This window comes from Cucumis sativus, chromosome 7 (genome assembly GCF_000004075.3).
Source record: "Cucumis sativus cultivar 9930 chromosome 7, Cucumber_9930_V3, whole genome shotgun sequence".
In the NCBI taxonomy this organism is placed as follows: Eukaryota; Viridiplantae; Streptophyta; class Magnoliopsida; order Cucurbitales; family Cucurbitaceae; genus Cucumis; species Cucumis sativus.
Genome location: NC_026661.2, coordinates 4,785,007 through 4,810,346, shown reverse-complemented (window position 1 = coordinate 4,810,346; position 25,340 = coordinate 4,785,007). Strand labels below are relative to the sequence as shown.

Genomic DNA, 25,340 nt, shown 5'->3' with positions numbered 1-25,340 from the left:
AATCCTTCATTACAATTACCTTTTGAAGATCATCCATGCATTAATTCTCAAATCTGTATAGACTTCTTCAAATTTCGATTTTACAAAATGAGCCGTAAGAGCAAATGCATGGACAATTCCCAAATTATTATACATAGCCTAAATTGATTCATTTATAAAAAATTAGAGGGTTAACTGATACAACTATAAGTTCCACATACAAATTTTCCAAATGAAATGTAATTGACAGTCGAAATCGATACACTTGTAAAAGTATAATCCGATACAAACTCTAAAATTTACGATATACATAGATTTAAAATATTTACAAAATGGACCAAATTTAAAATGTTAGTTTCCCAAATATTGGTTTTGACTTATGAATTGATCCATTTAGTAAAAACGAACTAAACAAAGAAAAATAAAATTCCACAATACTTTGTCATTTTAATTTTCACACTACGATTTTACAAGTGAAGCAAATTATTAATTAATAAAATTAGAGGCATGAATTAATTAAGACTATTGTTATAATAGTTATGGTAATTAAACTAAAACTAAAAAGTGTATACTCTCGTACTCATTCATTTACTTCGTTTAAGCCACTCAACAATACCTTTTTCAGCTTCGGAAAGTTCGTTCTTGTTCTTCACCGATCCTTCCACAAACTCAAAATAATCTTTGTAATTTCGCTTGTAGTAACTTTCCAATCTCTGCTAAAATTACAAAGTTAATTTTGTAACATTATCTTTAATCCATTAGAAAATATAGGGTAAATTACCAAAGAAAAATTACCTCCTTGTCATTCTTTTCTTTGTTCTCTTCAGACTTCTTGAGGTACCCTAAAGTACAAAACACATAATAATTTGATTTGTAAAGAAAATGCCACTAATTACAGGAAATTGTACTTATTATTAAACACTAAACATATTATTAAAAATCTATCTATAATTAAACAATACTTACAAATATTTTATATTAGTAAACACTATTCTAATATAATTATTTATTTAAAAAATTACAAGTACATTATAATTATTTCAAATTTTGTAAAGAAAAAATCAGGAATCCCATTAGCAAAGTGATGAATAATTCACCAAAAATCATTTCGAATTTATTGATAGAAATAAAGAAAAGATTAAATTTTGATAAATTTGAAATGATTTTTTTTAAATAAATAAATTTGGGATGTTCTTGAAAAGAGCAAAAGAAAACAGATGAAACTAAGTTGGATGCTTCTTCTCCCAAAATCAGACTTCAGAAGAAGAAGAAAATGAATATTTAGGGAAGAAAACTAAGGAACAAATAACAATTTTTCGAAAACAAAACACACAATTGATGAAAGAAGAAGAAGAAAGGTAGTTTAGAGAAGAATGCACCACTTTTTAGCAGCTCTGTTCTGGAGTCGACCGTGGAGGCGGCGGCGGCGGAGGCGGGGGCAAGGGTGGACAAGAGGAGGCTTCTTCTTCCAATTGGTGAAGAGACGGTGGCGGTGGCGGTGGCTTTGTTTCTTTGAACGGATTGAACGTTGGAAGAAGCAAATTTGTTGAGAGTGACGGCTAAGGCCATGAGAATGCTTTGGCCAATGGAACTCATGGGGAGGAGAGTTTGAGGATGAGGTTGAACAAGAGATGAGGCTTTCTTGGTCACATATAACAAAAGTTCTAACAAAGCTTAATACTTTGTGATTTATTCACCTATCTCCATCTATTTTGGTAAAAAATCAAACTTACTTTTTAGATTTGTTTTACTTGTGTGCATTTTGACGATAGTGGAGTATGTTCATTCAATTGCATTTAGAAATTACGCCATATCATTATTATTCTATGTTATCCTTGAGGTTATTAACATTATGTTAGTGTTCTATAGGAAGAATTGATTTTTGACATCTTAAACATAAACGTAATAGTAAATGGTAATGGTAAATGTAAAGGTAATAATATGTTATAGCTAGCTATCCTATTTTCATTTATTGTTTTTGTGGGTTACGATGTCTTTAACTTTTTAAAAAACCAATTTTGTGTTCTTGTAAAATATACTTATCTTGTTCATTTATAGAAAAAAAAAGGTATGATCATTTTAGAGAAAAGTAATTTTGACAATGACAAAAGTGAACTTTAACCATGTCAAAATTATTCAACACACTTTTATCGATTGAAAAGACACTTGAGTTCTAGTGCACGATCTTAAAATTTTTGAAAGTAAAAGACCATACCCTTATTTTGTTTAATACCAAAAAATGTTTTTCACTTTAGATGAAAGGATATTGAATCACGACATCATTATATTACTAGACACTTATTGAAAGTGACCATAATTAATAGATGTAAAAGTAGTAATCAATAAAGACCTACATTGAAGATGAATTATGTAAAAATGTCTAAATAGATGCAAATTACTTTGTATATAGCAAATAAACACAGAAATTAGTGCATTATAATTTCCTATATAGTGTCGGTAAGTAAGTAATTTACTAAAAACCGTAAGAAGCCTTTTAGTAGATTGAGAAAGAAAAAATTTGAACTATTGAAAATTTTCACAATTTCTTGAATTAAATAATAAACAAAAATCTAGACAGAATTAATTTTTTATAGAGATTTAAGAGTGATTTTTAAAAAGTTAAAAAAATCATACATCATGTCCAAAATCACTCTCTCAAACTTTCTTCGATTATTTAGAAGTCACTCTAAAAACCAAATGAAACGTTGTAAATTTTTATATCTATGCAACTTATACAATTAAGTTATATCTACCAGCGGCAAGGAAACAGAGAATTCAGCTTCTAAAAGCTTCACCATATTTCAACACAGTAGAATAATACATGATATCGAAATATATAAATATGTATTAAACATTGTATTAATTTATACTCTTTTTTATCAGGCCAACCACGCTGTTGGCAGCACGTTTCCGTTCTACTACTCGAGCAGACGTTTGTGCTTGCACCAGGCAATGGCAATGACATACAAGAAGATTGTTCCTGTAGCACCACCACCAACGGTCCACAGGAACTCTGGCATGCCTGCCTTTTCGGATTCAAATAGTTCAATATGGATGTTCATCCCGAAGATACCTGCAACCACGACAAAAGCGCTCACGACAAGGGTTGCTGTAGTCAACATTACTCCCATTTGTAGAAGATGGTTCTGCTTGTCATCCAGCATTATGTTGATGTAATCTTCTGTGTCATCTACATACTCCCTCAGCTTAGAATGGATAAAAGAGTGTTAAAACTAGACAACACTATTGAAAGGAAAAAACCATTGTTCAAAGAAAGATTGCTTTTCAATGAAATATACTGTACTATCAAAACTTTTACTAGTGGTTTTCTATGGTTTTTTTATAATATAATTCCAAAATTTCCAGTTAAGTAAACAAAATGATTTATAAAAACAAAATTTAAAGTTGTATTATGGTGTGGCAACATTGTAACTCTAGTTCGTTTTTCAAATTTGACAAGTAAAGAAACATGTGTAATGATATTGGGTAACATTCTCATTTGATAACAATTTTGTTTTTTGTTTTCAAAATTTAAGTTTGTCTCCTCCCAATTTCTCTATTGTGATTTTCATTGATCTTAAAAGACACTTGAATTTTTAGTCAAATTCTTAAAACAAAAACTATTTTTTACAAATCATAGAAACCTTGAGTAAAAGTAGTGTTTATAAACTAATTTTCAAAAAACAAATATTGAAAAAACAAATGACAAATGGTTATCAATGGGCCAAAATGGTAAATAAATATTTCACTTTTCTAAAAGTTAAAACCATATCTACTTTTCATGTTACGTAGAGACATCTTTCAGAATAAGGATTGGGTAAGAGTAGGTAGCATCGAATCGATATAACCTACGATTTCAACTTTAATGAAGTAAATTTTGGTTGCTACTAAGGTTAATGCTAAAAGGAGGTGGAGAATTCAAAATTTATTTTCTTTCGGTAGTGTATGCAAAATCACCTCGTGCATAAAGCAAATCTATTGACTTCTATGCTTCGAAAACAATATTTCTTTGAACAGACTAAAAAATATCGTCCCTTGTAACAGGTTGCTCTACTAGTTTAGCCTTTTCTGCAGTTAAAATCATGTTTTCCTACCCCAAAACACATGCGAGTTAGATTTATTACTTATTCGCAGGACAATTTTCATTTTATATTGACCAACAAAATCCTTTTAGGTTAAAACAAGCAGAACATCTTCAAAATAAAACGGTTCACGTGGATGAAAGGAAACATTGTTTATTGTGCGTACCGTGGAAAGTTTGTTCAGTGTACCATCAATTTGCACAAAGTATGCCTCCAATAGCATCTCAAGTTCCTCCACATCGAGGTGTTTGCTTATAGCGCTATGGGTAGTGCTTGTCCGCGTCCCATGGCTGTCCCTGCCCACGTGTGATGCACCAAACAAATGATCCTGGGAAGCATCCATATTGCCATCATAATTAGCAGAGATTCCACCACCGTCCATTGATATTTCAGTCGGACTACTGAGAAAATCGGAACAGAAAGCCATTTGGAAACGCAGAAATAAATGAAAACAACAAAAATATAATAGATATCTGTGATTCTGAATTTAAGGTGACATAAGACATGACTCGTGCCTGTCATCTTTGCCTAATTGCTGATCGTCTTCTTCCATGTCATCTCTCTCAGGAATTGAGGAAGTGGAAGAGTTCTCAAGTTGTTGCTGAACCATCTTCTCTGTTAAGTACATCTCAGCCATATCCTCATCATCATCTAGTAAGTGTTCTAATTCGTCCCGCACCTGTAAACACCCATAGCATTCCCACGAAAAGCCTAGTTAAATAAAAGAAAAAAAGAATTTCTCAAAGATAAAGTAACTGAACCACACAAACAGAGGAAATGTGCCATGACTAGCAATTAAATCTAGTAACCTTTTGAACTCGTCCAGTTATTGCAACCAGTCGACTTTTGATCTGACGCACTCGTTCCAAATTGAGAGTACTGATCTTAGAAGTCAGCTTATCCAAAGCTGGGTGAGCCTCTAGCTCCAATGTATCTGCCTGGTACAGGAGATGACAAGTAAGGAGTTAAGAGAGGTACAATATATATCTGCTAAATAGAACAAAGAGAACGAAACTAGATAAAATAAACAAAAATGTAAACATTCATACTTCGCTTTCTAAGCAACTGCAAGCAGCTTCAAGGCATGCCTCCAAAGCAACAAACTCAAAAGGAAGAACCTTCAATCCCTCCCGATTTTCAAGACCTTGTTTCATGCTTTCCTTCCCCTCCTCCTCTTCAGCCTGTGGAAATCCTTGGTATGAAGGAGGACTTTGAGTCCTTGATCTAGGCTCCTCTAAGTCATACAGATTCCTCCAATTAGAATCATCGCTAACGCCCTCCTAAAACATTGTAGATAGTTAAACACAAATAGCACCCTCAATGCAAGGAGATTAAGAAATGAAATACTTTGAGTAGAAGAAACTAAAGTATTGTTTGATTGACTGGTAATAACGTGTCCTTGATAAAACGTTGAAAGAGATAAAAAGATTTCCCCAGTGACAAATGAAAATCAAACCTAAGAAGGATAGAAGTTCAAATTTCCAATATAAGTTAAAAAAGAACCACCCAAAGTTCCAAGCATCAACTAATGTTTGCATTCAAAGTCTAAGAAGACAGTTAATTGACTTGATTATGCATCTCTCCATATTAGAAACTAGCTACTACTACATTGCACAACATTTAACCGTGATCGCTGAATTTCACATCATATCAGTTAAATAACCGAGTTATCAGAGACTCACTCCTTGATTTATGCCTATGACTCACACCCACTAAACCTAAGAAGCTTCGCCAACCCCAAAAGTTATAAATTAAAACCGTAATACCTCATTCTCCAAACATGAAGGAGAAGCTTCCATATTATGACATTAAACCCCACTCTTGATATACTCTACATATGACTGAACAACATGAGTTGTTTAGAAACGGTCCTCCAACCCACTAAAACATGCACTATACTGAAGGGTGAACAAAACTCAACAAGTTCTTCAAACCAAACAGAAAAGCTAGCGCAAATGGATATAAAGGAAACTAAGAACCCCATAATCAGTTTTCACATCAACCAAACTAGGAAGAACATCTGCATTAATTTTCAGCAACTAAGTTGAAACTGTAATTCGAATTCAAACCTGAGAGGCCTTAGTGGCTTGATGGTGCCGCAATACCCGCCTTTGAAGCTCATCCACAAAGGGGGTTACAGACGGATCCCTAGCATTCAACACGAACACATCTTGAGCAGTGATAATTGCTTTGATGTGCTCCAAATTGATCACAATCGCTTTCTCACGGCCAAGAACCGTAGATGGATACGAGAGCAACGGATCGAGAATCCGAAGGTCCCGCGCCGGCAGACCGGTCCGCCGCATAATCGCATGTTTTCCGGCCTCAACCACCTGAGCTCCGCCGGTCGAGTCCAGAAGTAGCCATGGTCGGACTCCAGTTCCCTTCTTCCGAATTCCGGGGCCTAAGGGAATGTTCATTCCAGCGATATAAGAGCGAACTGGTTCGTTTTCGTCATCGGGTCCGGCGGGACCCGACTTGAGTGGGTGAGAATGTTGTCCCCGCATGGAACTCCGCCGGCGGCAATGGCGGATCAACCTTGGGATTTAATGAAACTTATTGTGCCACGAAATCAGATGCTTGATTTTACTCTTTGCTTCTCTGTTTAGAGAAGAAAACTCATGGCGGGTTGTGGAGCCTTATTATTTTTACTTTTATGGAATATATGCCCAAAATTAAATAAAATAGAAAAAAATTTCTTCTAACCTATTTTCATGCAATTATGACTCGAGATTGAATAAGTCTTTCATTCATGTTGGCCAATATCTTCTTTTCCAAAATCGAATAAAATAAAGATAAAATTCTTTCATTTATGACCACCTTAGTATTACTAAGGCTAGAGATCATCAATTAAAATGGAGTATAAGATTGTCTTTCATCTTAAACCATCTCGAGATATAATTCTTTTCTCTTGGATATCTCAAAACGGTATGAAACGTATATAGAAGTTTTTTTTCATTTTCAAATATTATTTGTAAATATTCTAAAACAAAATTCCTTTTATTTTTATATTTAGTATTAAAGACATCGGAAATATAAAAGGAATATATTGACGTTTACTTAAATAAAAACTGAATTTTACTGCCTTTCCATTTAAACTTTTACCAAAATTGGAGCATTTAGGTAACGTTTTCTTGCTTAGGTGTAGAGTAGTTTTCTTCTTTTTGCATTATTTTATGAATGATATTTGATTGTATTTCTACTTGAGGACACATAATCAATCGCTATGGTTTCATTTACAAAGCAAAGACATATAATCACATGTTGATCCCTTTCTCTAGTAGCAAATAGGGATAGGTTCAATTAGTTGGTAAGTTGTGAACATCAACAAGCAATGATTAATTAATTCTAATTAGGCTTTTCATATTAGTGATTCATCTTAGCAAATTCTTTGATAAATGCAGTTAATCCATATTAATTATTATGCCTGTTTTTCATATAATTAAATTGGTTAATTTGATAATCAAACTCTCACCTAACCTAGTTCAAGAGAGTTGACTAAACTTAGATGATACAGAATTTATAGTGTAAATAACACAAAGTTCGAAAAAGTGATCCTAATACATTGAAAAAAGGCAAAGGGAAGTAATGGCTATTGCATTCATATCAAATTTTAACCATGTAATTTGCTAAAACAAAAATGCATTTCAATTCAACTACCATAAATGCAAGCAAAATTCTCTACTACTCCCAAGATATCAATACTATCTATGTTTACACTATAAATTTTGTCTTCATTAATATCTATGGGCTTACCATATTTTTAAAAGCAAATTGAGATGACACTGAAAATTTAGTATAGGAAATCTTCCTCATCATACACAATTGTAATCTTCCTCATGAAGTCCCATCATCATCACAGACCAATCCTCAAATAGATTATACCCCAAAACTCAAATGCTCATGCTATTGAGGCTTTGAAGTGGTGCTGATTTTGAAGCTACCCCGTGATCAGTGAACGTAAGAAGTTAGAAGTTACTAGAATGGATTCTAGTTTTCTAAGTGGAAACTTTTTTGAAATTTAATGATAGAAACTACCATTGTCAGTTGATCTATTTAGCAAACACCAACGCAATAATTTTGTATGAAGAATATTTTCACCATACACATCTTGAGAAAGAATGATAGAAACTACCTTCATTGTTAGTTTTGCTCTTCTAAGTGAGAATTTGAGTTTGACAAATTACATTATTTCCTAGAAAATTTTAAGGAGCATCAAGAGTAATATAGGAGAAACGTATACTAGAAGCAACATCTCGTTTACAAAATTTAAGAAACTCTACTTTGTGGAATAAACCGAACTTTTAGATGAGAGGAAAGTTTTGGGATAGAACACAGTGGATGGATAAAGTAAAAATCCAATTTGAAGAAGAGACGTGTTTGTAAACTAATTCTTAATAAGTCGAACCGGCATGTACCTTCTTCGAGCTGGTTAACGAAAAATGCAACTTGTGGAATTTAAAAGATGCAACTCTGTAGGGTTGCATACCATTTATTCCAACATGTCGCACTATGTTCATCATTGCAGTAAATCAGTAAATAGAATTAAAACAAGTGTAAATTAGTGGGGAATGTCATGGTTTTGGATGGGTTAACTTTCATGAGTAGCTCTGATATGCAAAGAGTACTAGAAAAAAATGAGTAGCATCTATTAGGTCAAGAAGAAATGAAGCAATAAACTGATACAAGTATTTTTTCAAGATCTCTACATGATGGCAATGTACTTTTGTCCATTCAATAAGAAGAAAGGTAAATTTGTATGAAATATATTCAGTCTTATTTTCTTGCCTCTTCTGTCTTAGGTCCATAAACTATGAAATGTTTTATCCTAGTCCTCAAACTTGGACTGTTATTGATATTAACTTTTTAACAAACGATTCAATAGAAACTTGATATAGGTACACATCTTGTGTGCATTTACCTAAAACATTTATGTAGATAAGGGTTTGAGTCTCATATAGTAGACTAGGAGTCAGGTACCTAAAATAATGGTATTTAATATTACCTTCAAAATATATTTCACGTTCTAAATTTTAGTTCATTCCTCGAAGTAAAATAAACTAAATAAAGATTGCAGGAAAATCTGATTTATCAATACAGAAATATATGTCGAAGTAAAATAAACTAAATAAAGATTGCAGGAAAATCTGATTTATCAATACAGAAATATATGATGGTCGACGGCTAACCTGAAAGGAAGATTAACAGTTGGAACTTTTTGAGTCAGACCATAACATGAGGGTTGATAAGATTGCGACTGTTGCAGTTTCAACACGAAGTCGATAAGGGCCAAGACCAACTGCAATTGCTCCAGCTTCTTTCATCATGTTCACCTCTTTCTCGGTGAAGTCTGAAGAATAAAAAAGGGGGAAAAGATGAAGAAAAAAAGAACGGCATGGCACTGGATGAAGAGAAGTAAAGGATTTCTTGATATTCTCCAGCATGAAGGGGAAATATCATTCAAGTACTAGTTAATGTCACTAACAATATTAAAATGATCTGGTACCCCAAACAATTGTTTGCATTACATTAGCCACTGCTTTCCACGGATTATTATTCCGTAGGTGGACAATTAACAATAGATAAGATAGGTAATTTTCCATGCACGATAAAATTCCTATTTCCTGGTAAAAAGTATGAAGTATATGAGCTATTACTCTATTTCTTGGGTAGATTAGTTTGACGACAAATACATCCACCACAGCCAAAATTTTGACATACTGATGGACATTTAAATCCATCACAATGTTTTTTAAAAAAATGCTATTCACGACAGATCACAGAATGCTGAAATTTGTAAGACTTTAATATGCCTCTTCATTAGAATGTTGAAACACTAACTACACTAAAAACCACTTATTAATATTGTAGCAAAATTGCACTCATCTTGAAAAAGCAGAAGTACAATATAAAATATACCTCCTTCAGGTCCGATAACTAAAAGCCCACCAGACTCTATTTTTGTTGAAGCTAATGCACTTACAAGCGGCGTCGCTTCTGCAACTGCTACAAAAGATAGCTTCGTTTCATTAATCTACAGGGAACAAAATAAAACCAAAGCGATTATGAAATTAAGTTAAAGAGAAGAATTTGTAGTATAAAATGCTATGCAATTCTTTTGTATTTTCTTCAGGCCAGGATTCCGGTTCCTAGGCTGCTTTTCTCCTCTGTATCAATATGTCTCAGTTGCTTATCATTTATTAACATAATTACTAAAAGAATAGAATAATCGTTTATGAAAAAGGCCACATCAAGTGGACATTATAATGAATTACTTTTAAGATGGATATACAACCTTGAATCTCAGAATGTTGAAAATTTCAAGAAAACCATGGAAAATGAAACCATTTCACCTAATCACTAGTACAGGAAGTACTTGACCATTTGTTGAAGAAATATGCTTAATTCTATATCGCAAATGTACATGAATCGTGATTCTTTTATGATTTTGTTTATTAGCACAAGGGAAAAGTTGGATTGCAACTCACAAAGGGCAAAAGACCATCAATTTTCAAGGGAGAATTCAGATTCATTTGGTGCAGTCTTTGACCTGCAATGAAGGTTGCGTAAATTTTCCAAACGTAATTAGACGTCAAGCAACAAACCAGATTGAAATGTCTCAAATTCCCACTCCAAAGGCAAAGAAACTTAACTTGAATAATGACTCACATTGTTTAGTTGCTGCCAATGCGATACGTTCAAATCTTTGTACCCGGTTATCAGATATGGTAGGGCAACGTTCTGTTAGCAGAGGAGTTACACTGCTAGCACCCAGTTCCTAAATAAAGAGAAAAGGCAGCAAGAAAATTAGGAAGCAAAATTTTTTATTTTGCATCACCTTAGTCTACATTTACTCACCGTACATTTTTCAACAAGCCAATCAGCACGACCGCCCTTTAGAGTACCTAAACAAAGGCAGTTAATTTCCATGCCAAAGAATAAAAGATGCAGTAACAGTTTAATGATTCCTCATAAGAATCTTACCGCATGCTGCAAATACATGCCATTGTGTGCTTTGAGGTAAAACAGATTTTGGTTCTTCCATAGCCAGAATCTCAAGTCCATTGACACGAATGTTCTTTATGCTCCCTTCAACTAAACCTCCATTTCCATTGAACAGCTCCACCCTTGAATTTACATCCAATTATCATAAAGATAACAAACATATAAATAGAGAAAAGAATCCACCCAGTAACCCATATGTCTAGATAATAACAAACGGTTTTGCTGTTGACTATTAGAAGTAGTACCTATCATCAGTTTTCAACCTCAATACTTTAGTCATATGCCAGACTTCATCACCTTCTAGACGAATAACATCACCCTGGATAATGATGAAGCATATGATATGAGAGCAGTTCCATTTCCACAATCTAACTTTACAAAACTATCAAATCAAGTAATGCATTAAGCTTACTACAGCATGACATTACACAATGTAGTTAAACTTCCCTCTACTATCATTACATGAAAAATTCCTAAGACTTACTTGAAGAGATCAATAGAAATGCCACTAGGAAAATAATCATCCATCCCATCCCATCCCATCCAATTTCATCATAGTAAATGCCATTATCCATCTCATAGGTTCAGTTCATAGATACCAACTCCCCACGACAAAATATCGAAAGCATTCCAAGTTTTCCCAAGAACACAAAGCTCCATAACTAACATTTAATGGATTAAATCAAACCCCACTCATAATGACAACACTCTGTCTTCCAAAATTCAGAGTCATCAACATTCCACTTAAACCAAAAAGGAAAAAATTAATAACAATCCATTCAAATCGACAGCCCCATCCAAAACTAACACAACCCCATCTCATACACAATTTTCAATCGTATAAAAACTTAGTAATTGAAAAAAAAAAAAAAAAACAAACAAAACAAAAAGAGGGATTGCCTTATAAGAAGGTAGAACTTGGGAGAAGAAGCGAGGAAGGCCACCGCGAGACTGGTTCGAGGAGGGCAGAGATGAAGAGGAGAGAGCTCTAACTTTGAAGCTTCTGAAACATGAGGGGTTCAATAACTGTGTCAATTGAGGTCGAAATGCTCCTATAGTTCGCATTTGGGAAGAACAACAACTATGGAACATGAGGATTTGCCGCTGGTGGAGAAAGCCTTACAAGACTCGCTGCACTAATATTACAACAAATTAAAATTTACCTTTTTATTCCCTATCTTTCCATGAAAATATATTTCTTTTAAATAATTATATTTAATTTTTTTTAAATCATATTATTTTAAAAATCGTTTCTTTTCGTTAATTTTAAATTTCATAAAAGAAAAATTTTCAAAAATAAAATATTTTACAAAATATTTAGAAGACCAAATTATGTCACAAATAGTCATTAATATACTATAGTGATAGAATCTATAGCTTGTAAATATTTTAATTTATTTTGTTATTTTTAAAAAATTTCTTTCATCAAATTATTTTAAAAAATCTTCTAAAACCTTTTAAATCTACTTTTAAAAACTTTTAAACTAAAAAGATATACTTTAAAAAAACAGTACATTATTAAAATTAGTAAATAAGTCGCACTACAATAATAGAAAAATGTGGGTAAAGAAGACTCCTACTACACGAGGCAAGGCAAGGAAAACCTATTCTCTAGACGAGTTCAAGAGTTTCCTTGTGCGTGTCTCCATAGTTACTTTTCTAATAACTATTAGTGGCTAATGAATCAGATATTTGAAGAAAAGATCAAGTCATTTTTGCTCGAATAGAAGAACCATCCGAGATTTACCACTACGTAAGAGTTGTTATTCAGTAGACTACTCTCCAAACAAGTTCTTTGGTATCTTCAAGCTATCACTCTCCATCTCCTCCTTACCAATATATAGTACATTACAAAATACATATTTTCTAATTGAGTTGATAAGATCACATATTATTGTTAGTTAATATATGATTATGCATGAAATATATATGTATGTATGTAAAAAAGAATTGGAGTTGAAATATGAAAACATATAATAGAATCCAAATTGTGAATGAGAAATTATGTATAAGTAATTCTAAAACTGCTTCATCCTTTCGAACAACAAACAAAATCACCTGAGCCCGTAAACTACTCTTTCTTCTTCAACAACTGACTATGTCCTTACCTGCCGTTCTTTCACCGCCGTCCCTTTTCTCCATTCCTCAATCTCAACTGCCATTTTCAACTTCTCCAACCTCGCTTCTTTCTCATCCTATCCATATTTCCTACACGCTCCTTCGGGCTACCAGAAGAACCTCCAATTTCTCTCAGGTCCATTTTGATTTCTCTTCCCATCTATTCATCTTTTTTTCCTGTGTTTTTGTTCTTAATTTGCTCGATTAACTTCCAGGGAGTTGATAATTTTGTGGACGATCGGCGTAATTGGAACCGCTCCGATTTCGACTTAATTGGTGGAGAGGAGGAGGAGGAGGAGGAGGAGGACGAAGATGAGGAGGACGAAGAGGATAGAAGTTTGGATCTGTTGGTTCGTTTTGTTGAGAATATTTTTAGGAAATCATCGAGGCGAGCTCGGAAGGCTGTGAGATCGGTTCTTCCTCCATCCATCCCTACTAAACTGGTAAAGTTTATTCAGCTACGAGCTTAATCGTTGATTTTTTTTTTCTGCCTGTTTTGTTGTTGGTTTATTGTGTATCAGTACTTGTTTTTCCAGGTGGCATTTTCTGTTAATGGGGTGCTAATGCTGGCGTTTTTGTGGGTTTTGAAAGCATTTCTTGAGGTAAATGCTTTGAAATTTAGCCATTTTTAATGCTTTCCTTTGGTATTTCCACATGGATTTGTTTCCTCAGCAATATAGGTAGTTGTAAGCTTTTCATTGCAAAGGAGAAATTTGTGTTCGAAATTTAACCTTAATTTTGGAGATGGAATTGTTATGACGCTTTGCTTGTGCATGGCAAACGTATCAACCGAAAAAAAAAAAGAAAAGAGATGTCTTATGCTTCTAATTGTTGGAAGAAGCTATTCAATGGCCTCATCTGTAGTCATACTTTCTGATAGTCAGCAAATTCAATTGGTTTAATGTTAGAGCGTTAGAGTTTTTTTTTTCCATCTTGAAGTTCCCTCCACAAGATATTTGTAACTATTGCTTGTTGATAAGAGTCTCTTTGCAACTCCTTTAGTATTGCTGGTTCCATGGGCTAACTCCAACTCCAATATATGTTTTGATACCGAATCCACCTCATAAACAATCTCCATTTCTTATGAACAGTTGTGATGTATTTAGTTGCTTAATTAGTTGTTAATTGCCTACTATCTACTGGACTGGATTTTAGACACTCTTTGACTTGTTGAAAAGGTGATAGGTCACCTTTGACTTGTTGTAGTATAAATAATAGCTGTTATTATTTTTATTCCAGAATATTAATAAAAAATACCCAGATTTCTTGTTTCTGTGTTAATTCTCCAATAACACACCAAGTTGTGAACCAATCTTGTCATCAGAAAACTTTTTGAAACTGGCAAGTATCTGTAAATTAACGAAATATTCAGATTGATGGCCGTCCCGTCATTTACAGGGTTCTAGTAAGAATCTTCATATGGTTAAAAGTGAACTCAGGGACTGTTTGGCCCCTAGGCGAGGCGCATTGAGGATTAGTGCACCTCTTTGAGCTTCTTTTTTGACAATTCCCTTAAAACACAAATTTGGCTGCCGTTCAATATAAAATATAATATAGTTATTTTTTTTAGCCTAATTTGAAATAAAGCATCATTGTACAATTTATACCTATGGCTAAGATTGATCTAAAGTACAAACTGAAGCAGCAGATTTCTCCTATATCTTGGTGTTGAATGACTAATATTTAACTCTTATATATCTTGGCGTTGAATGACTAATATTTAACTCTTATATATCTTTTTTTTTTTGTACAAGTTTCATTTCTATCCATCTATTTTGTGGTTGTGTAAATAAACATGTATATAGTGTGTGTGTGTATATGTATATTATTTCTTATACACAGTGTACCTCACAAAAAAAAACTGCGCCTTTTTTTCCACCTTGCGCCTAGGCTTCAAAGGGCCATTGTGCCTTAGTGCATATTGGGCATTTTAAAACACTGGTTAGTTGATAAATGTGAACAATAGAGATAGAGAGAAAGATCGAGTTTCTTGATAATCATAAAAAATAGAAAACGAGGGAAAGGTGAAGCTACTCGATAAATGTGCACACTTCACTAAGTTGTTTTTAACCAAACAAATCCTAAATCCTAAACGTCAGTTAGCCTTCTTTGGTTTTTATCAGTAGTGAAAGTACCAGTCTATTGCTGTGAATCAACTTCACTACCAGTCTATTGATGTGAATCAACTGAATTTTCTCGTGCTTGTAGACAGTTGACGCTAAAATATCTGCTGGCAGGATGTGAGTAAGAAAAGTCATGTCTATATGACTGGAATTTTGAAGGAAATCCAACAATATGCATCAGAGCCACTTGCCAGTAGTAATCTTAGACATACGTTAGCTTTCTTTGGGGTTTTATTTTCCAACACACACAAATACTTGTGTTTTCGGAACATGACAAAACGAAAAAACCTGTATGGTATTTGACTTTTATTTTCTGTCTTCTCAGAGCTAGTGAAAAGCGCTGGTCTGTTGATGTAGATTGGTTATTGAGTTTACTAGTGGTTGTAGACAGTTTGTCTGTTGGTGTGAATTGACTATTGAGTTTTCTGGTGTTCATAGACAGTAGGTCCCTCGGGAGACTGTTCTAAAAGGGTCTGGTATGGGAAGAATAAAGAATTTCATACAAGCTGAAACTAATTAAGACTGTAATTTCTTGAGAGAGATTTTTATTTAAAAACAAATTTGTTAATGCATTCTTGTTGAAGAAGTTCTCTTTGCCAGTTTTTTTACTATAATGGTGTCCTGTAAGTAGCTGAGGGTTTGACATGGAGTGGAATTTAAATGTTTTCTTTTCCCGTTTCTATTCTTTTCTCCTTTTTTTCGTTCATCGAGAGGGGTTGGTCAAATAAGGGATATTGAATGCTTGCTTTCTTTTGGATTTTCTTCCCTCTGGTTTTTTGGGTAATCTCTTGTAGGGTGTTTATTTTATTTTTATTTTTCTACATGACATCACTCTCTTCTCTTCTATTTTCAATTTTCTCAACAATGTTATCCTTCCATTTAAAGGAAAAAAATAATTCTCCTTTTATGAAGATCATACCTAATTTCCATAGTTTTCTCCTTCGTTATTACTGTATTAGGACTATTTTCATTAACTCCCTTGGCTATATGAAATCTTAGGTGATATGCACACTTGGAACTGCAGTGTTTGTGAGCATACTCATCATTCGTGGAGTGTGGATTGGCATTTTATATCTGCAAGATACCCGCAGCCACAGACTCGGACAACTCGATGATGATCAGCACCATGCCTGGACTGGTGCTCAACCTGCATCCTGAATGCTTCAATCACTTGGCTACTTACAAACCACAAGGTAAGTGGACAACTCCCCACCACCACCACAAAAAAAAAAAAGAAAAAAAAAAAAAAAAGAAGAAGAAGAAGAAGAAAAGGGTATAGCTTAAATAAAATATGGTTTAATCCTATTTTGGTTCTTTAGCCTTCATGCTTATCTCATTTTGATCTTTAAATTCTTATACTCTTAATTTCGTATATAAAAGTGTTTTAGTTCTCGCCAACACTTTCCATAAATAATCCTATTTTGATTTTTTAATTCATCTGACAAGTAGATAATTTAATGAATAAGTGTTTGAAAAGCTCCTAATCACCCATCACTATTATGTTTTGCGTTGGTTTCTAAATGAAGTTGGATTTTTGTTAAAATGATTTATGAATAAAAGTGGCGAGGACTAAAATAACTATCTATACAAAATTTAGGAATTAAAGTAGTTAAACGTTGTAAAGTTTATTGATCAAAATAAAAGCGTGAAGGTAGAAATGTCTTTAAGTTTCAAAATAGAATTTAAACCAATACAAAAGCCACTGGAGTAGAAATGCTTGTCTCTAAACTTGAAGTATAGTTTTGATTCTTTTGGCCTCATAGCTTTCTCTATCCTATCAACGAAAGCAAACACCTCTCTTCTTTTGTTACTTCTTTCAAGTCTTTAGGACATGATTACAATTAGCAAAGGTAACCTCTGTTGTAATATTACGAGAGAAATGTGGTATAGTATTTGGTTGTAATCTCAGTTTTTCTTCCACTCTTTATAACTTCCTTATTTAATTCTTTGTAATATCACGTCTGTCTAAGATTAGACATACCCTTCTCCTTCTGCTGCCATAGGTAATAATAAAACAGTTAACATTTCTCAACACTTTCTTCTCATTTTGCATATCATATGATGCCATTTGGTGCCCAAAATACATAACACACAATGGCTTTGCAATAATTGACTGAATAATGATATTGTGTGTCAACTCTCATGCAACTACATATGATACTGGGAGTTAGGTTAACATGAGGGATTCTAAACTAGGTATGGATGTGATGATTTTATATTAAACACAGATATCAAACAAGAGCTAGAGGTTATGATATCTTGATAAAACAAATATTCTTTCAATTCAAATTATATGTTTAGGTCAACGTGAGGGGTCTTGGGAGAGAGAAGAAAGTTCCCCATTGATCTTCTATATCTATACTATCTAAGAAACTTTCAATTAATCATTTATTTGCTTTAAAACAATGTCATCATTGTATTTTCTTTGATGTTTTGTAACCATCTTTCTAAAGATTATTGAAAAACTTAATTTATGATTTGAAATCTAAATCAAGGTATCTCCAATCTCTTAACTAAACTGTATTTTATTTAATAAATAACAGTCCATATATATACATACATACATGTGAATATACTTTTTACAATCAACAACTAGCTCAATGTTTTACAATATGTATACTTCCAACGCTTTCACTAATATAATCATACAAGTCGTATTTTTATAGTTATGGATGACATATTAAATAATATAAGTCGTCCCAAATATAAAGTCGAGATTTAGAATAACTAAGAAACAATATACATAATTCAAGGTTAAAATAAGCATATACTAAAAAAGAAATATAAGGGTAAAATAGACATGTTGATCGTGGAGACCGGCTCAACTAAAAGCCAAGTTAGGAAAGAAGGCCGGCTCCCTCGCACCTCACTGGGCCCTTTCGAGCGGCAAAGAAAAGGAAGAAAAAAGAAAAACGGTTACAATTTCAAAATCACATACTTAAAAACTTAACCATGGTTAATTACCATCCAATTATATCTCTTTTTTAATTTAATTACTCTTAACTAACCCTGGTTAACTTCCACTAATTTTTCCAACTATAAATTGCGTCTCCTTCTTCCTCATTCTCCATCGAAACATTCCATTTCTTTCAAAAGAAGGCGTCTTCATAAACGCCTTCTTCTCCATTTTCCATATTTCTTCTTCTTCTTCTTCTTCTTCTTCTTAGGTTTCATTCAATCCTATTTTTTGTTTTTCTTTTCTTTCTGCCGGAGAATAAAATGAGAGAATGCATCTCCATTCATATCGGTCAGGCTGGGATTCAGGTCGGCAATGCATGTTGGGAACTGTACTGCCTTGAGCATGGAATTCAGGTCTATCTCTTTTCATTTTCTTCGTTGTTTTCTTTCATTTCCGGCGGTTTAATGATTTAGTTGAATATATATTTAATCTGTTTTGTGATTTGTTCGCTTTTTGTGTCTTTTCTTATTGCATGTTTGCTTGATCGATTCGTAATTAAGTTTTAAACTGTACTTCTCAGTTGCTTGATTTTGGTTTTGTAATATTATGATTATGATCATGTTCTGGTTATTTTGGTATATTTTTTATGCTTTTGTTAATTCTTGTGTGGATCTTTTAATTTTGGATGTTTGATAGGATCTGTTTTTGGATTATTTGATTATAAGTTCTTGTTTTACGGTTGTTGCTTTTTCTATGTAGAATATATTAGATAGCGTTGTGTTCTACCTAATGTTTCTTCAAAATTTTACGGAGTCTGATTGATATTTGTGAAAAAGATTTATTGTTTGTTATTGGAGTTTCTAGTTTTGGAAATGACTAATGATTATTTGTAGGTTTGGAGTTCAATGCAAATGTGCTTGTATTCTTTCTTTTTCTTTTTCTATTAGAATCGTAATTCATTTTGAATTTGAGTTTCATTCTGTCTAAATTTTGTGGTGTAAACAGCCTGATGGACAAATGCCGAGTGATAAGACTGTAGGTGGAGGCGATGATGCGTTCAATACCTTCTTCAGTGAAACAGGTGCAGGAAAGCATGTCCCTCGTGCTGTTTTCGTTGATCTTGAGCCTACTGTCATTGATGAGGTGAGAACTGGAATGTATCGTCAACTGTTCCATCCTGAACAGCTTATCAGCGGTAAGGAAGATGCTGCCAACAATTTTGCTCGTGGTCATTACACCAGTAAGCATCTCAAATTGTCACATCCGTATAAACCAATTCAATCAATAGTTTTTTCATGAATTATTTGATGATAATTGGATAATTTATGTTTCAGTTGGCAAGGAGATTGTTGATCTCTGTTTGGATCGGATTCGAAAGCTTGCCGACAACTGCACTGGACTTCAAGGCTTCCTGGTGTTTAACGCTGTTGGTGGGGGTACTGGGTCTGGTCTTGGCTCCCTTCTTTTGGAGCGTTTATCTGTTGACTATGGCAAGAAATCCAAGCTTGGTTTCACTGTTTATCCCTCTCCACAAGTTTCCACCTCTGTTGTCGAACCTTACAACAGCGTTCTCTCAACCCATTCCCTCCTTGAACATACAGATGTTTCTGTGCTTCTTGACAATGAAGCCATTTATGACATCTGTAGACGCTCCCTTGATATTGAGCGACCCACTTACACAAACCTTAACCGTCTCATTTCTCAGGTACATTTCAATTGCCTTTGATTTTCATGAATGTTACCATGACAGATTGGTTAAAATATTGTTTAGATCCCTCTACTTCGGGATTTGTTCAATTTATAGTACCTATACTTTCAAATGTTGAATGTTAGTTACTATACTTTTGATACGATAACGGATTAGTGTTCCTTTAATGTGATGTTCAGGTTATCTCATCCTTGACCGCCTCTCTAAGGTTCGATGGAGCTCTGAATGTGGATGTCACTGAGTTCCAAACGAATTTGGTCCCTTACCCAAGAATCCACTTCATGCTTTCCTCTTATGCCCCAGTGATCTCTGCAGAGAAAGCATACCACGAACAGCTCTCTGTAGCTGAGATCACCAACAGTGCATTCGAGCCGTCTTCCATGATGGCCAAGTGCGATCCTCGACATGGCAAGTACATGGCTTGCTGTCTGATGTATCGAGGAGACGTGGTGCCAAAAGACGTCAATGCAGCTGTTGCAACCATCAAAACCAAGCGCACAATCCAATTTGTGGATTGGTGCCCCACCGGTTTCAAGTGCGGGATCAACTACCAGCCGCCTACGGTTGTTCCGGGTGGCGACCTCGCCAAAGTGCAGAGGGCAGTGTGTATGATCTCGAACTCGACAAGCGTGGCAGAAGTGTTCTCTCGCATAGACCACAAGTTTGATTTGATGTATGCAAAGAGAGCCTTTGTGCATTGGTATGTGGGGGAGGGGATGGAGGAGGGAGAATTCTCTGAAGCCCGGGAAGATCTTGCGGCACTCGAGAAGGATTACGAGGAAGTAGGGGCAGAGTCTGGCGAAGGTGATGATGATGATCAGGAGGAGTACTGAGGAGACACCATGGAAGGAAGCTCAATTATTTGTAAATAATTTTGAGTTTGCTATCTGTTTTGGTTTTGGTTTTGTTGATTTTGTGGGGGAACTCTTTTGTCGGGAGCGTCGGGGTTGGAGCAGTGTGTGTTAGTGTTGATTGTAGAGTGTTTTTGTTGTATTTCTGTTTGATAAAAGAAGCATTGGTGATGTGTGAGATTTGTGGTTTCTGTTTGATGGGAAAATATACACTCAAGTTTGCATTTCTGAACAACAACAATATTGTTCCTTCCTTTTATACACCTCCTCATTTTTACTTATTTTCAATACTACAAAACCAAACCCACTCTCAATATTCATACACCATCAACTCAACCTCTAAAATCCAAAGTCATGTTAATATTCATACAAAACTTTTAGAAAACCAAAGTCTTGAGAACACCTCAAACAAAACAACCTTCTAATATTACATCTTAGTTTTAAGTTCTAAAAAGACTAATTCAATATAAATTGTATTGAATATAGTTTATTATTTCAAACAATATTGAATGGAAATATTTCAAAATCAAATAATATGTAATTTAAAAATAATAGAGAGAGATGAAACTGAGTAAGTTTTTAACGTAAAGAAGAGTTGAGTGTAATCCACTTGAATATGCACAACATTGATCTAATTTTTTTTTTTTCCTTACAAAAGAATCAAACTTAGAAAATAACCTATTTTAAACTTAAAACTTGTTTAAAAAATAACCTATTTTAAAATTTTTGTAGACGTTTAATTAATTTGTGGTTTAATAATCTCTAAGTTTTCAAAAGTTATATTAATATATCTTTATATTTTGAATAGGAAGAAAGAAAAAATATCTTTTATATAGATATATGAACAAAAATAAATACTGTAAAAGAATATTGCATTTGAGAGAAGAGTATGTGTACAGTAAATAAATAATTTTGTAAAAGTTGAAGGAAGTAGTTAGTATGTGTATCCAAAAAGGTTTTTTTTATAAAATTAATCCATTATTTATTTTTATTAAAAAATATTTTTAAATATAGTAAAATTAACTAAAATATTTATAAATTTTCAAATCTATCGATGATTTAAGTCTCAAATATTTTCAAACCGTGTTCGTCATTTCCAATCGTTTTCCTTATTATTACTTTTACTTATAGTTCATATCACTAGTTAACATTTTGTTCCCTCAAATCTTCTACATTATATATTATGAATTGAATCTTCAAACAAAATATACTTATTACCAATTGAGTTACAATATTATTTCCCATTTTCATTTGTATCATCTCTGTTCATAGTGATTGCATTTCAATATAAGCTTTTTGTAAACGTTCGATTTGGATGTATTGATTTCTTGTGCTACTAAAACAGCAATAGTAATCCCTCACTCTAAGATTCACAACTTACGGATAAATCAAAGCCATAATTATTAAGATTATATATTTTACGTAAGATATTGTACATGATTTGTAAGAACAAGTTTACATAATTTACATTAAGAAATGATATATACAGAAACCGATATACAATTGATGGGTTGCCTTCGGACTACCAAAAGGGGCACCACCTGCACGCAGAAAAGCAGTTGCAGTTCGACGTTAAACAACTAAATAACAATTAGAATATGATTTACACATACGTACGCCACCGCCCGTTGCATAATAGTAAAAGGCGGCTGACGGTGTTAATAGTAAGATGTATAAGATAGTACATTTGGCAATCCATAAGAAAAACGAGGTATTGTAGATGGATAAAATAAAAGGATGAAGGTATCGAGAAAAGGGAATGAACATTAACGTACCCGACGTAATTTTGACATAGGTTTTCGTGTGACATAGCTTGACCGATCAACTTCTCGACTTGAAGCTTAACAGAGAGACCATGATCAACTTCACGGGAATCCCCAGATATTAAGGTGCTGTGGTCGACTGCATGCTGAGCCGAGGCAGTCGACATAGAAGAACAAGTGGGGAAATCCCGTCCAGTTAGTTTATTACTCATACGAGCCATGACAACAACAGCACGCTCATTCAAGACCTCGTTGGCATCACCAAGTTGATTAACAGCCTATACAATGTGAAGGATCAGTATCATCCTAAGAAAACTTGACAATGTTGATGTCTCAAGTTTTTACCTGAAGAAGCTCTCTTTCACGAGCGCCTCGTTGAGGTTGAAGAAGTTCACGACTTTGAGCAGAATCTTCAGCATTCACAACAGCAGGGGCATGAGTGCTTGAAAACATCGACATTTGTGGGACTTCATTGAAGTTGAAAAGACGCCAATTTATGAGAGGGTCGTGAACAAAGGCCTGAAAAAATTATAAGTTAAAAGGGCTAGTTACTTCTACGTCTCTTCGCGATAAATGTAAAAAAATAGAAAAGTGAAGTTAATCGATAAATGTAAAAAGTAGAAAAATGAAGTTAATCGATAAATGTGCAAACATCGATAGTGTCTGCTATAGAAGTTGATTTATTTACACCAATTTAAGAAGTTGGTGGGTCAAACGCCCCCAAGTGTCCTTCAAGTTCAACATATCAAAATGCTCAAAGCTAACGAAAAAACAAATGCTGAACACAACCACTAACATAACTTCATTCAATCATAAATTCACCAACATCCAGCTATACACATTACTGAGAAGAAAACTCGAAACAACCCAAAACTATTTCATGACAGGTTAAATATAGTAAATCTTGAAACAAAGTAGTTAAATCAGAAAGTCTGTTATTGTCCAACGTCGACCACCTACTGACTAACCCAAAAGCTTAAGAGGATGAGTCATGATAAATTTAATTATATCAACACTTCACAGTTTTCATATCAATACTTCATACGGTTTTCAAGACTATACCTCCATCATAGCCATAACACTATCCTTGTTTGATCGAAGAACTTGCATCACATTTTCACAAGTTGAACGGAAGTTTCCCTCAATACCACTGACCTCCATAGCTTTGACAAGCATTCTAGTCAGCCGGAAGGGTACCTTAAGAATTAAAAACAAGAGATTAAAAACAGCAAATCGTGGAAACAAAAACAAAACCTAAGAAACTAAAAGTTGAGAAAGACCTTCTCAGGAAACTTTTCCCTGTTCATTGAAGCTTCAAAGCAATCTCCAAAATCAATATGCAAAATCTTACCACTGCAAAAGCCTCAAAAACAAAGGAAAATGAGAATATATCTTAGCAACAAATCAATATGCATATTTTGAATAATAAAAAAAAAAACTTACGTATAACGATGCAGCATAAGGTTACTTGGGTGTCGATCACCCAAACCAAGAAGATAACCTACCTGGAAAATTCAACCACCATGAGATTAAAGAACAAACTAAAAATGAAAAGCAATAAATAAAGATAAACGGGTATAAGCCAAAGTTTAAGTAAGCAAGTCAGATGTAACTAGAAATTGAATCAGTGTCCAATTTGTTCTTATATATATAATTTCATGTAATTATATATTTTACGTTCCTCTTATTTTATTATTATTATTATTTTTTCTCGTAAGAGAATTCTATTGATAATATAAAATGCATAAGCAACGAGGGTATCACTCAGACGTAAGTACCCACTTTTCCACAAAACCACAGAACAAGAGTTTTTTATGGTGGAAGAAAGTAAATATCAACTAGCCTTAGCGAAGAGTACTGAATGGCAAGAACTCATTTTGGTGCAAAACAACCATAAGGAATGAACAAATAAAGACAAATTATCATTTCGGTCTATGTGAATGTATTTACAATATTTATAAAAGGAAAGCTAATAGTGATTTTTTTTTCTTTGGTAAAAAATAATAATAAATTGTCCACACAACTATTTTTAAGATTTATCGAAAATCCATAGACCAAAATTAAACATTTGAAACTACCAGAACCAAAAGCCAAAATACATAACTCAAAAATGATGTTTTAACAAAAGAAACATAAATAAGCAACAATTAACATACCATACTCATGACTGCCAAACTTCGGGTATAATTAGTCCTCCTCTCTAACCATACTTCAGATGTGCGACTTTTCAACCAAAGAACCTACAAGAGGATAATCAACGCTGAAATCATATATTCAAATAAAATTCAAGCGAAGTCATAAAACAGTAATATTATGTGGAGTAGTACCCGTGCAAGGTCATTTCCTTCGGTATTGAATAGTGCATACTCAAACACTTCCACTTTAGCTATGAGCGGTAAGTGATCATAATCGGGGGCAAAACTAAGCATGTACTTGTGCTCTTGGTTCAAGGTTATCTGGAACCACGAAGCAATATTAATACTCCAAGTAATGAATAAAAGTAAATCCCAGTCTTATAATAATTCAAATGAATTCCAAATTTTAAGGATGCTTCCATTTAACGTCAACTGACCTTTCTGGCATCTCTATACTCACGAATAAGATGATGCAGGGTGTCGCAATGTGGGACCCAACCAATCAATCCACTATTTGGTGATAGTGGAATAACATCATACCGTTGAATGGAAAGATCTTTTTCAGCAGTTTTTCTTGAATTGTCCAGCAACGTATTAACCAAACCAAATAGCTGGACAAAGTCAGAAGGTCAGGATTAGTGAGGGGTAAATAAAATAAGTGAACTTTCAAGGCAAAA

At 33.8% G+C, this 25,340-nt stretch overlaps 6 protein-coding genes across 10 annotated transcripts in view; 2 read left to right on the top strand and 4 right to left on the bottom strand.

Moving 5' to 3' along the window:
- Positions 1–214: 214 nt before the first annotated feature.
- LOC101214221 lies at positions 215–1,650 on the bottom strand. The gene is made up of 3 exons (XM_004136886.3): positions 1,362–1,650; positions 775–821; positions 215–692 (listed from the first exon to the last, which is right to left on the bottom strand). The coding sequence occupies exons 1-3, from the start codon at positions 1,573–1,575 to the stop codon at positions 564–566; spliced, it is 390 nt and encodes a 129-aa protein (XP_004136934.1). The 5' UTR covers positions 1,576–1,650; the 3' UTR covers positions 215–563.
- A 967-nt stretch (positions 1,651–2,617) lies between these two features.
- LOC101213978 (magnesium transporter MRS2-3) lies at positions 2,618–6,725 on the bottom strand. 2 transcript variants are annotated; one of them, XM_011660563.2, is made up of 6 exons: positions 6,131–6,725; positions 5,111–5,341; positions 4,871–4,999; positions 4,577–4,740; positions 4,228–4,459; positions 2,618–3,185 (listed from the first exon to the last, which is right to left on the bottom strand). In XM_011660563.2, exons 1-6 carry the CDS (start codon positions 6,566–6,568, stop codon positions 2,898–2,900), a joined length of 1,482 nt encoding a protein of 493 aa, XP_011658865.1. In that variant the 5' UTR covers positions 6,569–6,725; the 3' UTR covers positions 2,618–2,897. The 2 variants fall into 2 exon arrangements, with proteins under 2 accessions (XP_011658865.1, XP_004136933.1); XM_004136885.3 differs by having other exon boundaries at positions 4,228–4,462; positions 6,131–6,714.
- Positions 6,726–7,603: 878 nt separating this feature from the next.
- Positions 7,604–12,219, bottom strand: LOC101213733 (ribosomal RNA small subunit methyltransferase E). Of its 3 annotated transcripts, none has more exons than XM_004136884.3 (9): positions 11,967–12,218; positions 11,312–11,385; positions 11,046–11,188; positions 10,920–10,966; positions 10,731–10,839; positions 10,550–10,611; positions 9,981–10,095; positions 9,251–9,411; positions 7,604–8,006 (listed from the first exon to the last, which is right to left on the bottom strand). In XM_004136884.3, exons 1-8 carry the CDS (start codon positions 12,156–12,158, stop codon positions 9,263–9,265), a joined length of 891 nt encoding a protein of 296 aa, XP_004136932.2. In that variant the 5' UTR covers positions 12,159–12,218; the 3' UTR covers positions 7,604–8,006; positions 9,251–9,262. The 3 variants fall into 3 exon arrangements, with proteins under 3 accessions (XP_004136932.2, XP_031744709.1, XP_031744710.1); XM_031888849.1 differs by lacking the exon at positions 7,604–8,006 and adding an exon at positions 8,169–8,256 and having other exon boundaries at positions 11,967–12,219; XM_031888850.1 differs by lacking the exons at positions 7,604–8,006; positions 10,550–10,611 and having other exon boundaries at positions 9,039–9,411; positions 9,981–10,064.
- An 867-nt stretch (positions 12,220–13,086) lies between these two features.
- LOC101213497 (protein SHORT HYPOCOTYL IN WHITE LIGHT 1) lies at positions 13,087–17,339 on the top strand. Its single transcript, XM_004136883.3, has 4 exons — positions 13,087–13,320; positions 13,400–13,627; positions 13,721–13,786; positions 16,307–17,339. The coding sequence occupies exons 1-4, from the start codon at positions 13,165–13,167 to the stop codon at positions 16,463–16,465; spliced, it is 609 nt and encodes a 202-aa protein (XP_004136931.2). The 5' UTR covers positions 13,087–13,164; the 3' UTR covers positions 16,466–17,339.
- Positions 17,340–17,482: 143 nt separating this feature from the next.
- LOC101213258 (tubulin alpha-4 chain) lies at positions 17,483–21,046 on the top strand. 2 transcript variants are annotated; one of them, XM_011660562.2, is made up of 5 exons: positions 17,483–18,619; positions 19,212–19,446; positions 19,541–19,911; positions 20,094–20,554; positions 20,640–20,700. In XM_011660562.2, exons 1-5 carry the CDS (start codon positions 18,527–18,529, stop codon positions 20,698–20,700), a joined length of 1,221 nt encoding a protein of 406 aa, XP_011658864.1. In that variant the 5' UTR covers positions 17,483–18,526. The 2 variants fall into 2 exon arrangements, with proteins under 2 accessions (XP_011658864.1, XP_004136930.1); XM_004136882.3 differs by having other exon boundaries at positions 20,094–21,046.
- Positions 21,047–22,142: 1,096 nt separating this feature from the next.
- The window catches only part of LOC101212051 (serine/threonine-protein kinase TOR), a 36,075-nt gene continuing 32,877 nt past the window's right edge, over positions 22,143–25,340 (bottom strand). Inside the window, exons 49-57 of the mRNA XM_011660561.2 lie at positions 25,101–25,274; positions 24,856–24,984; positions 24,685–24,768; positions 23,972–24,033; positions 23,809–23,881; positions 23,591–23,725; positions 22,874–23,047; positions 22,541–22,806; positions 22,143–22,306 (exon numbers count right to left, since the gene is read on the bottom strand). Of these exons, the coding sequence (XP_011658863.1) occupies positions 22,288–22,306; positions 22,541–22,806; positions 22,874–23,047; positions 23,591–23,725; positions 23,809–23,881; positions 23,972–24,033; positions 24,685–24,768; positions 24,856–24,984; positions 25,101–25,274 (1,116 nt within the window). The 3' untranslated portion in view covers positions 22,143–22,287. The remainder of the gene's footprint in view (positions 22,307–22,540; positions 22,807–22,873; positions 23,048–23,590; positions 23,726–23,808; positions 23,882–23,971; positions 24,034–24,684; positions 24,769–24,855; positions 24,985–25,100; positions 25,275–25,340) is intronic.

Bases quoted from the DNA above. Each gene is read 5' to 3' on its own strand.
- LOC101213497 (XM_004136883.3), top strand. From the start codon at position 13,165: ATGTCCTTACCTGCCGTTCTTTCACCGCCGTCCCTTTTCTCCATTCCT. The intron at 13,321-13,399 runs GTCCATTTTGAT...ATTAACTTCCAG, and splicing joins GAACCTCCAATTTCTCTCAG to GGAGTTGATAATTTTGTGGA. The intron at 13,628-13,720 runs GTAAAGTTTATT...TTGTTTTTCCAG, and splicing joins CATCCATCCCTACTAAACTG to GTGGCATTTTCTGTTAATGG.
- LOC101214221 (XM_004136886.3), bottom strand. From the start codon at position 1,575: ATGAGTTCCATTGGCCAAAGCATTCTCATGGCCTTAGCCGTCACTCTC. The intron at 822-1,361 runs GTGGTGCATTCT...TTTGTACTTTAG, and splicing joins CAGAACAGAGCTGCTAAAAA to GGTACCTCAAGAAGTCTGAA. The intron at 693-774 runs GTAATTTTTCTT...TAATTTTAGCAG, and splicing joins AAGAAAAGAATGACAAGGAG to AGATTGGAAAGTTACTACAA.
- LOC101213258 (XM_004136882.3), top strand. From the start codon at position 18,527: ATGAGAGAATGCATCTCCATTCATATCGGTCAGGCTGGGATTCAGGTC. The intron at 18,620-19,211 runs GTCTATCTCTTT...TGGTGTAAACAG, and splicing joins GCCTTGAGCATGGAATTCAG to CCTGATGGACAAATGCCGAG. The intron at 19,912-20,093 runs GTACATTTCAAT...TGTGATGTTCAG, and splicing joins TTAACCGTCTCATTTCTCAG to GTTATCTCATCCTTGACCGC.
- LOC101213733 (XM_031888849.1), bottom strand. From the start codon at position 12,158: ATGTTCCATAGTTGTTGTTCTTCCCAAATGCGAACTATAGGAGCATTT. The intron at 10,840-10,919 runs GTGAGTAAATGT...CTCTTTATTTAG, and splicing joins GGCTTGTTGAAAAATGTACG to GAACTGGGTGCTAGCAGTGT. The intron at 9,412-9,980 runs GTATATTTTATA...TTTATTCTTCAG, and splicing joins AGTTATCGGACCTGAAGGAG to ACTTCACCGAGAAAGAGGTG.
- LOC101213978 (XM_004136885.3), bottom strand. From the start codon at position 6,568: ATGCGGGGACAACATTCTCACCCACTCAAGTCGGGTCCCGCCGGACCC. The intron at 5,342-6,130 runs GTTTGAATTCGA...ACAATGTTTTAG, and splicing joins AAGCCACTAAGGCCTCTCAG to GAGGGCGTTAGCGATGATTC. The intron at 4,463-4,576 runs GCACGAGTCATG...CGATTTTCTCAG, and splicing joins CAATTAGGCAAAGATGACAG to TAGTCCGACTGAAATATCAA.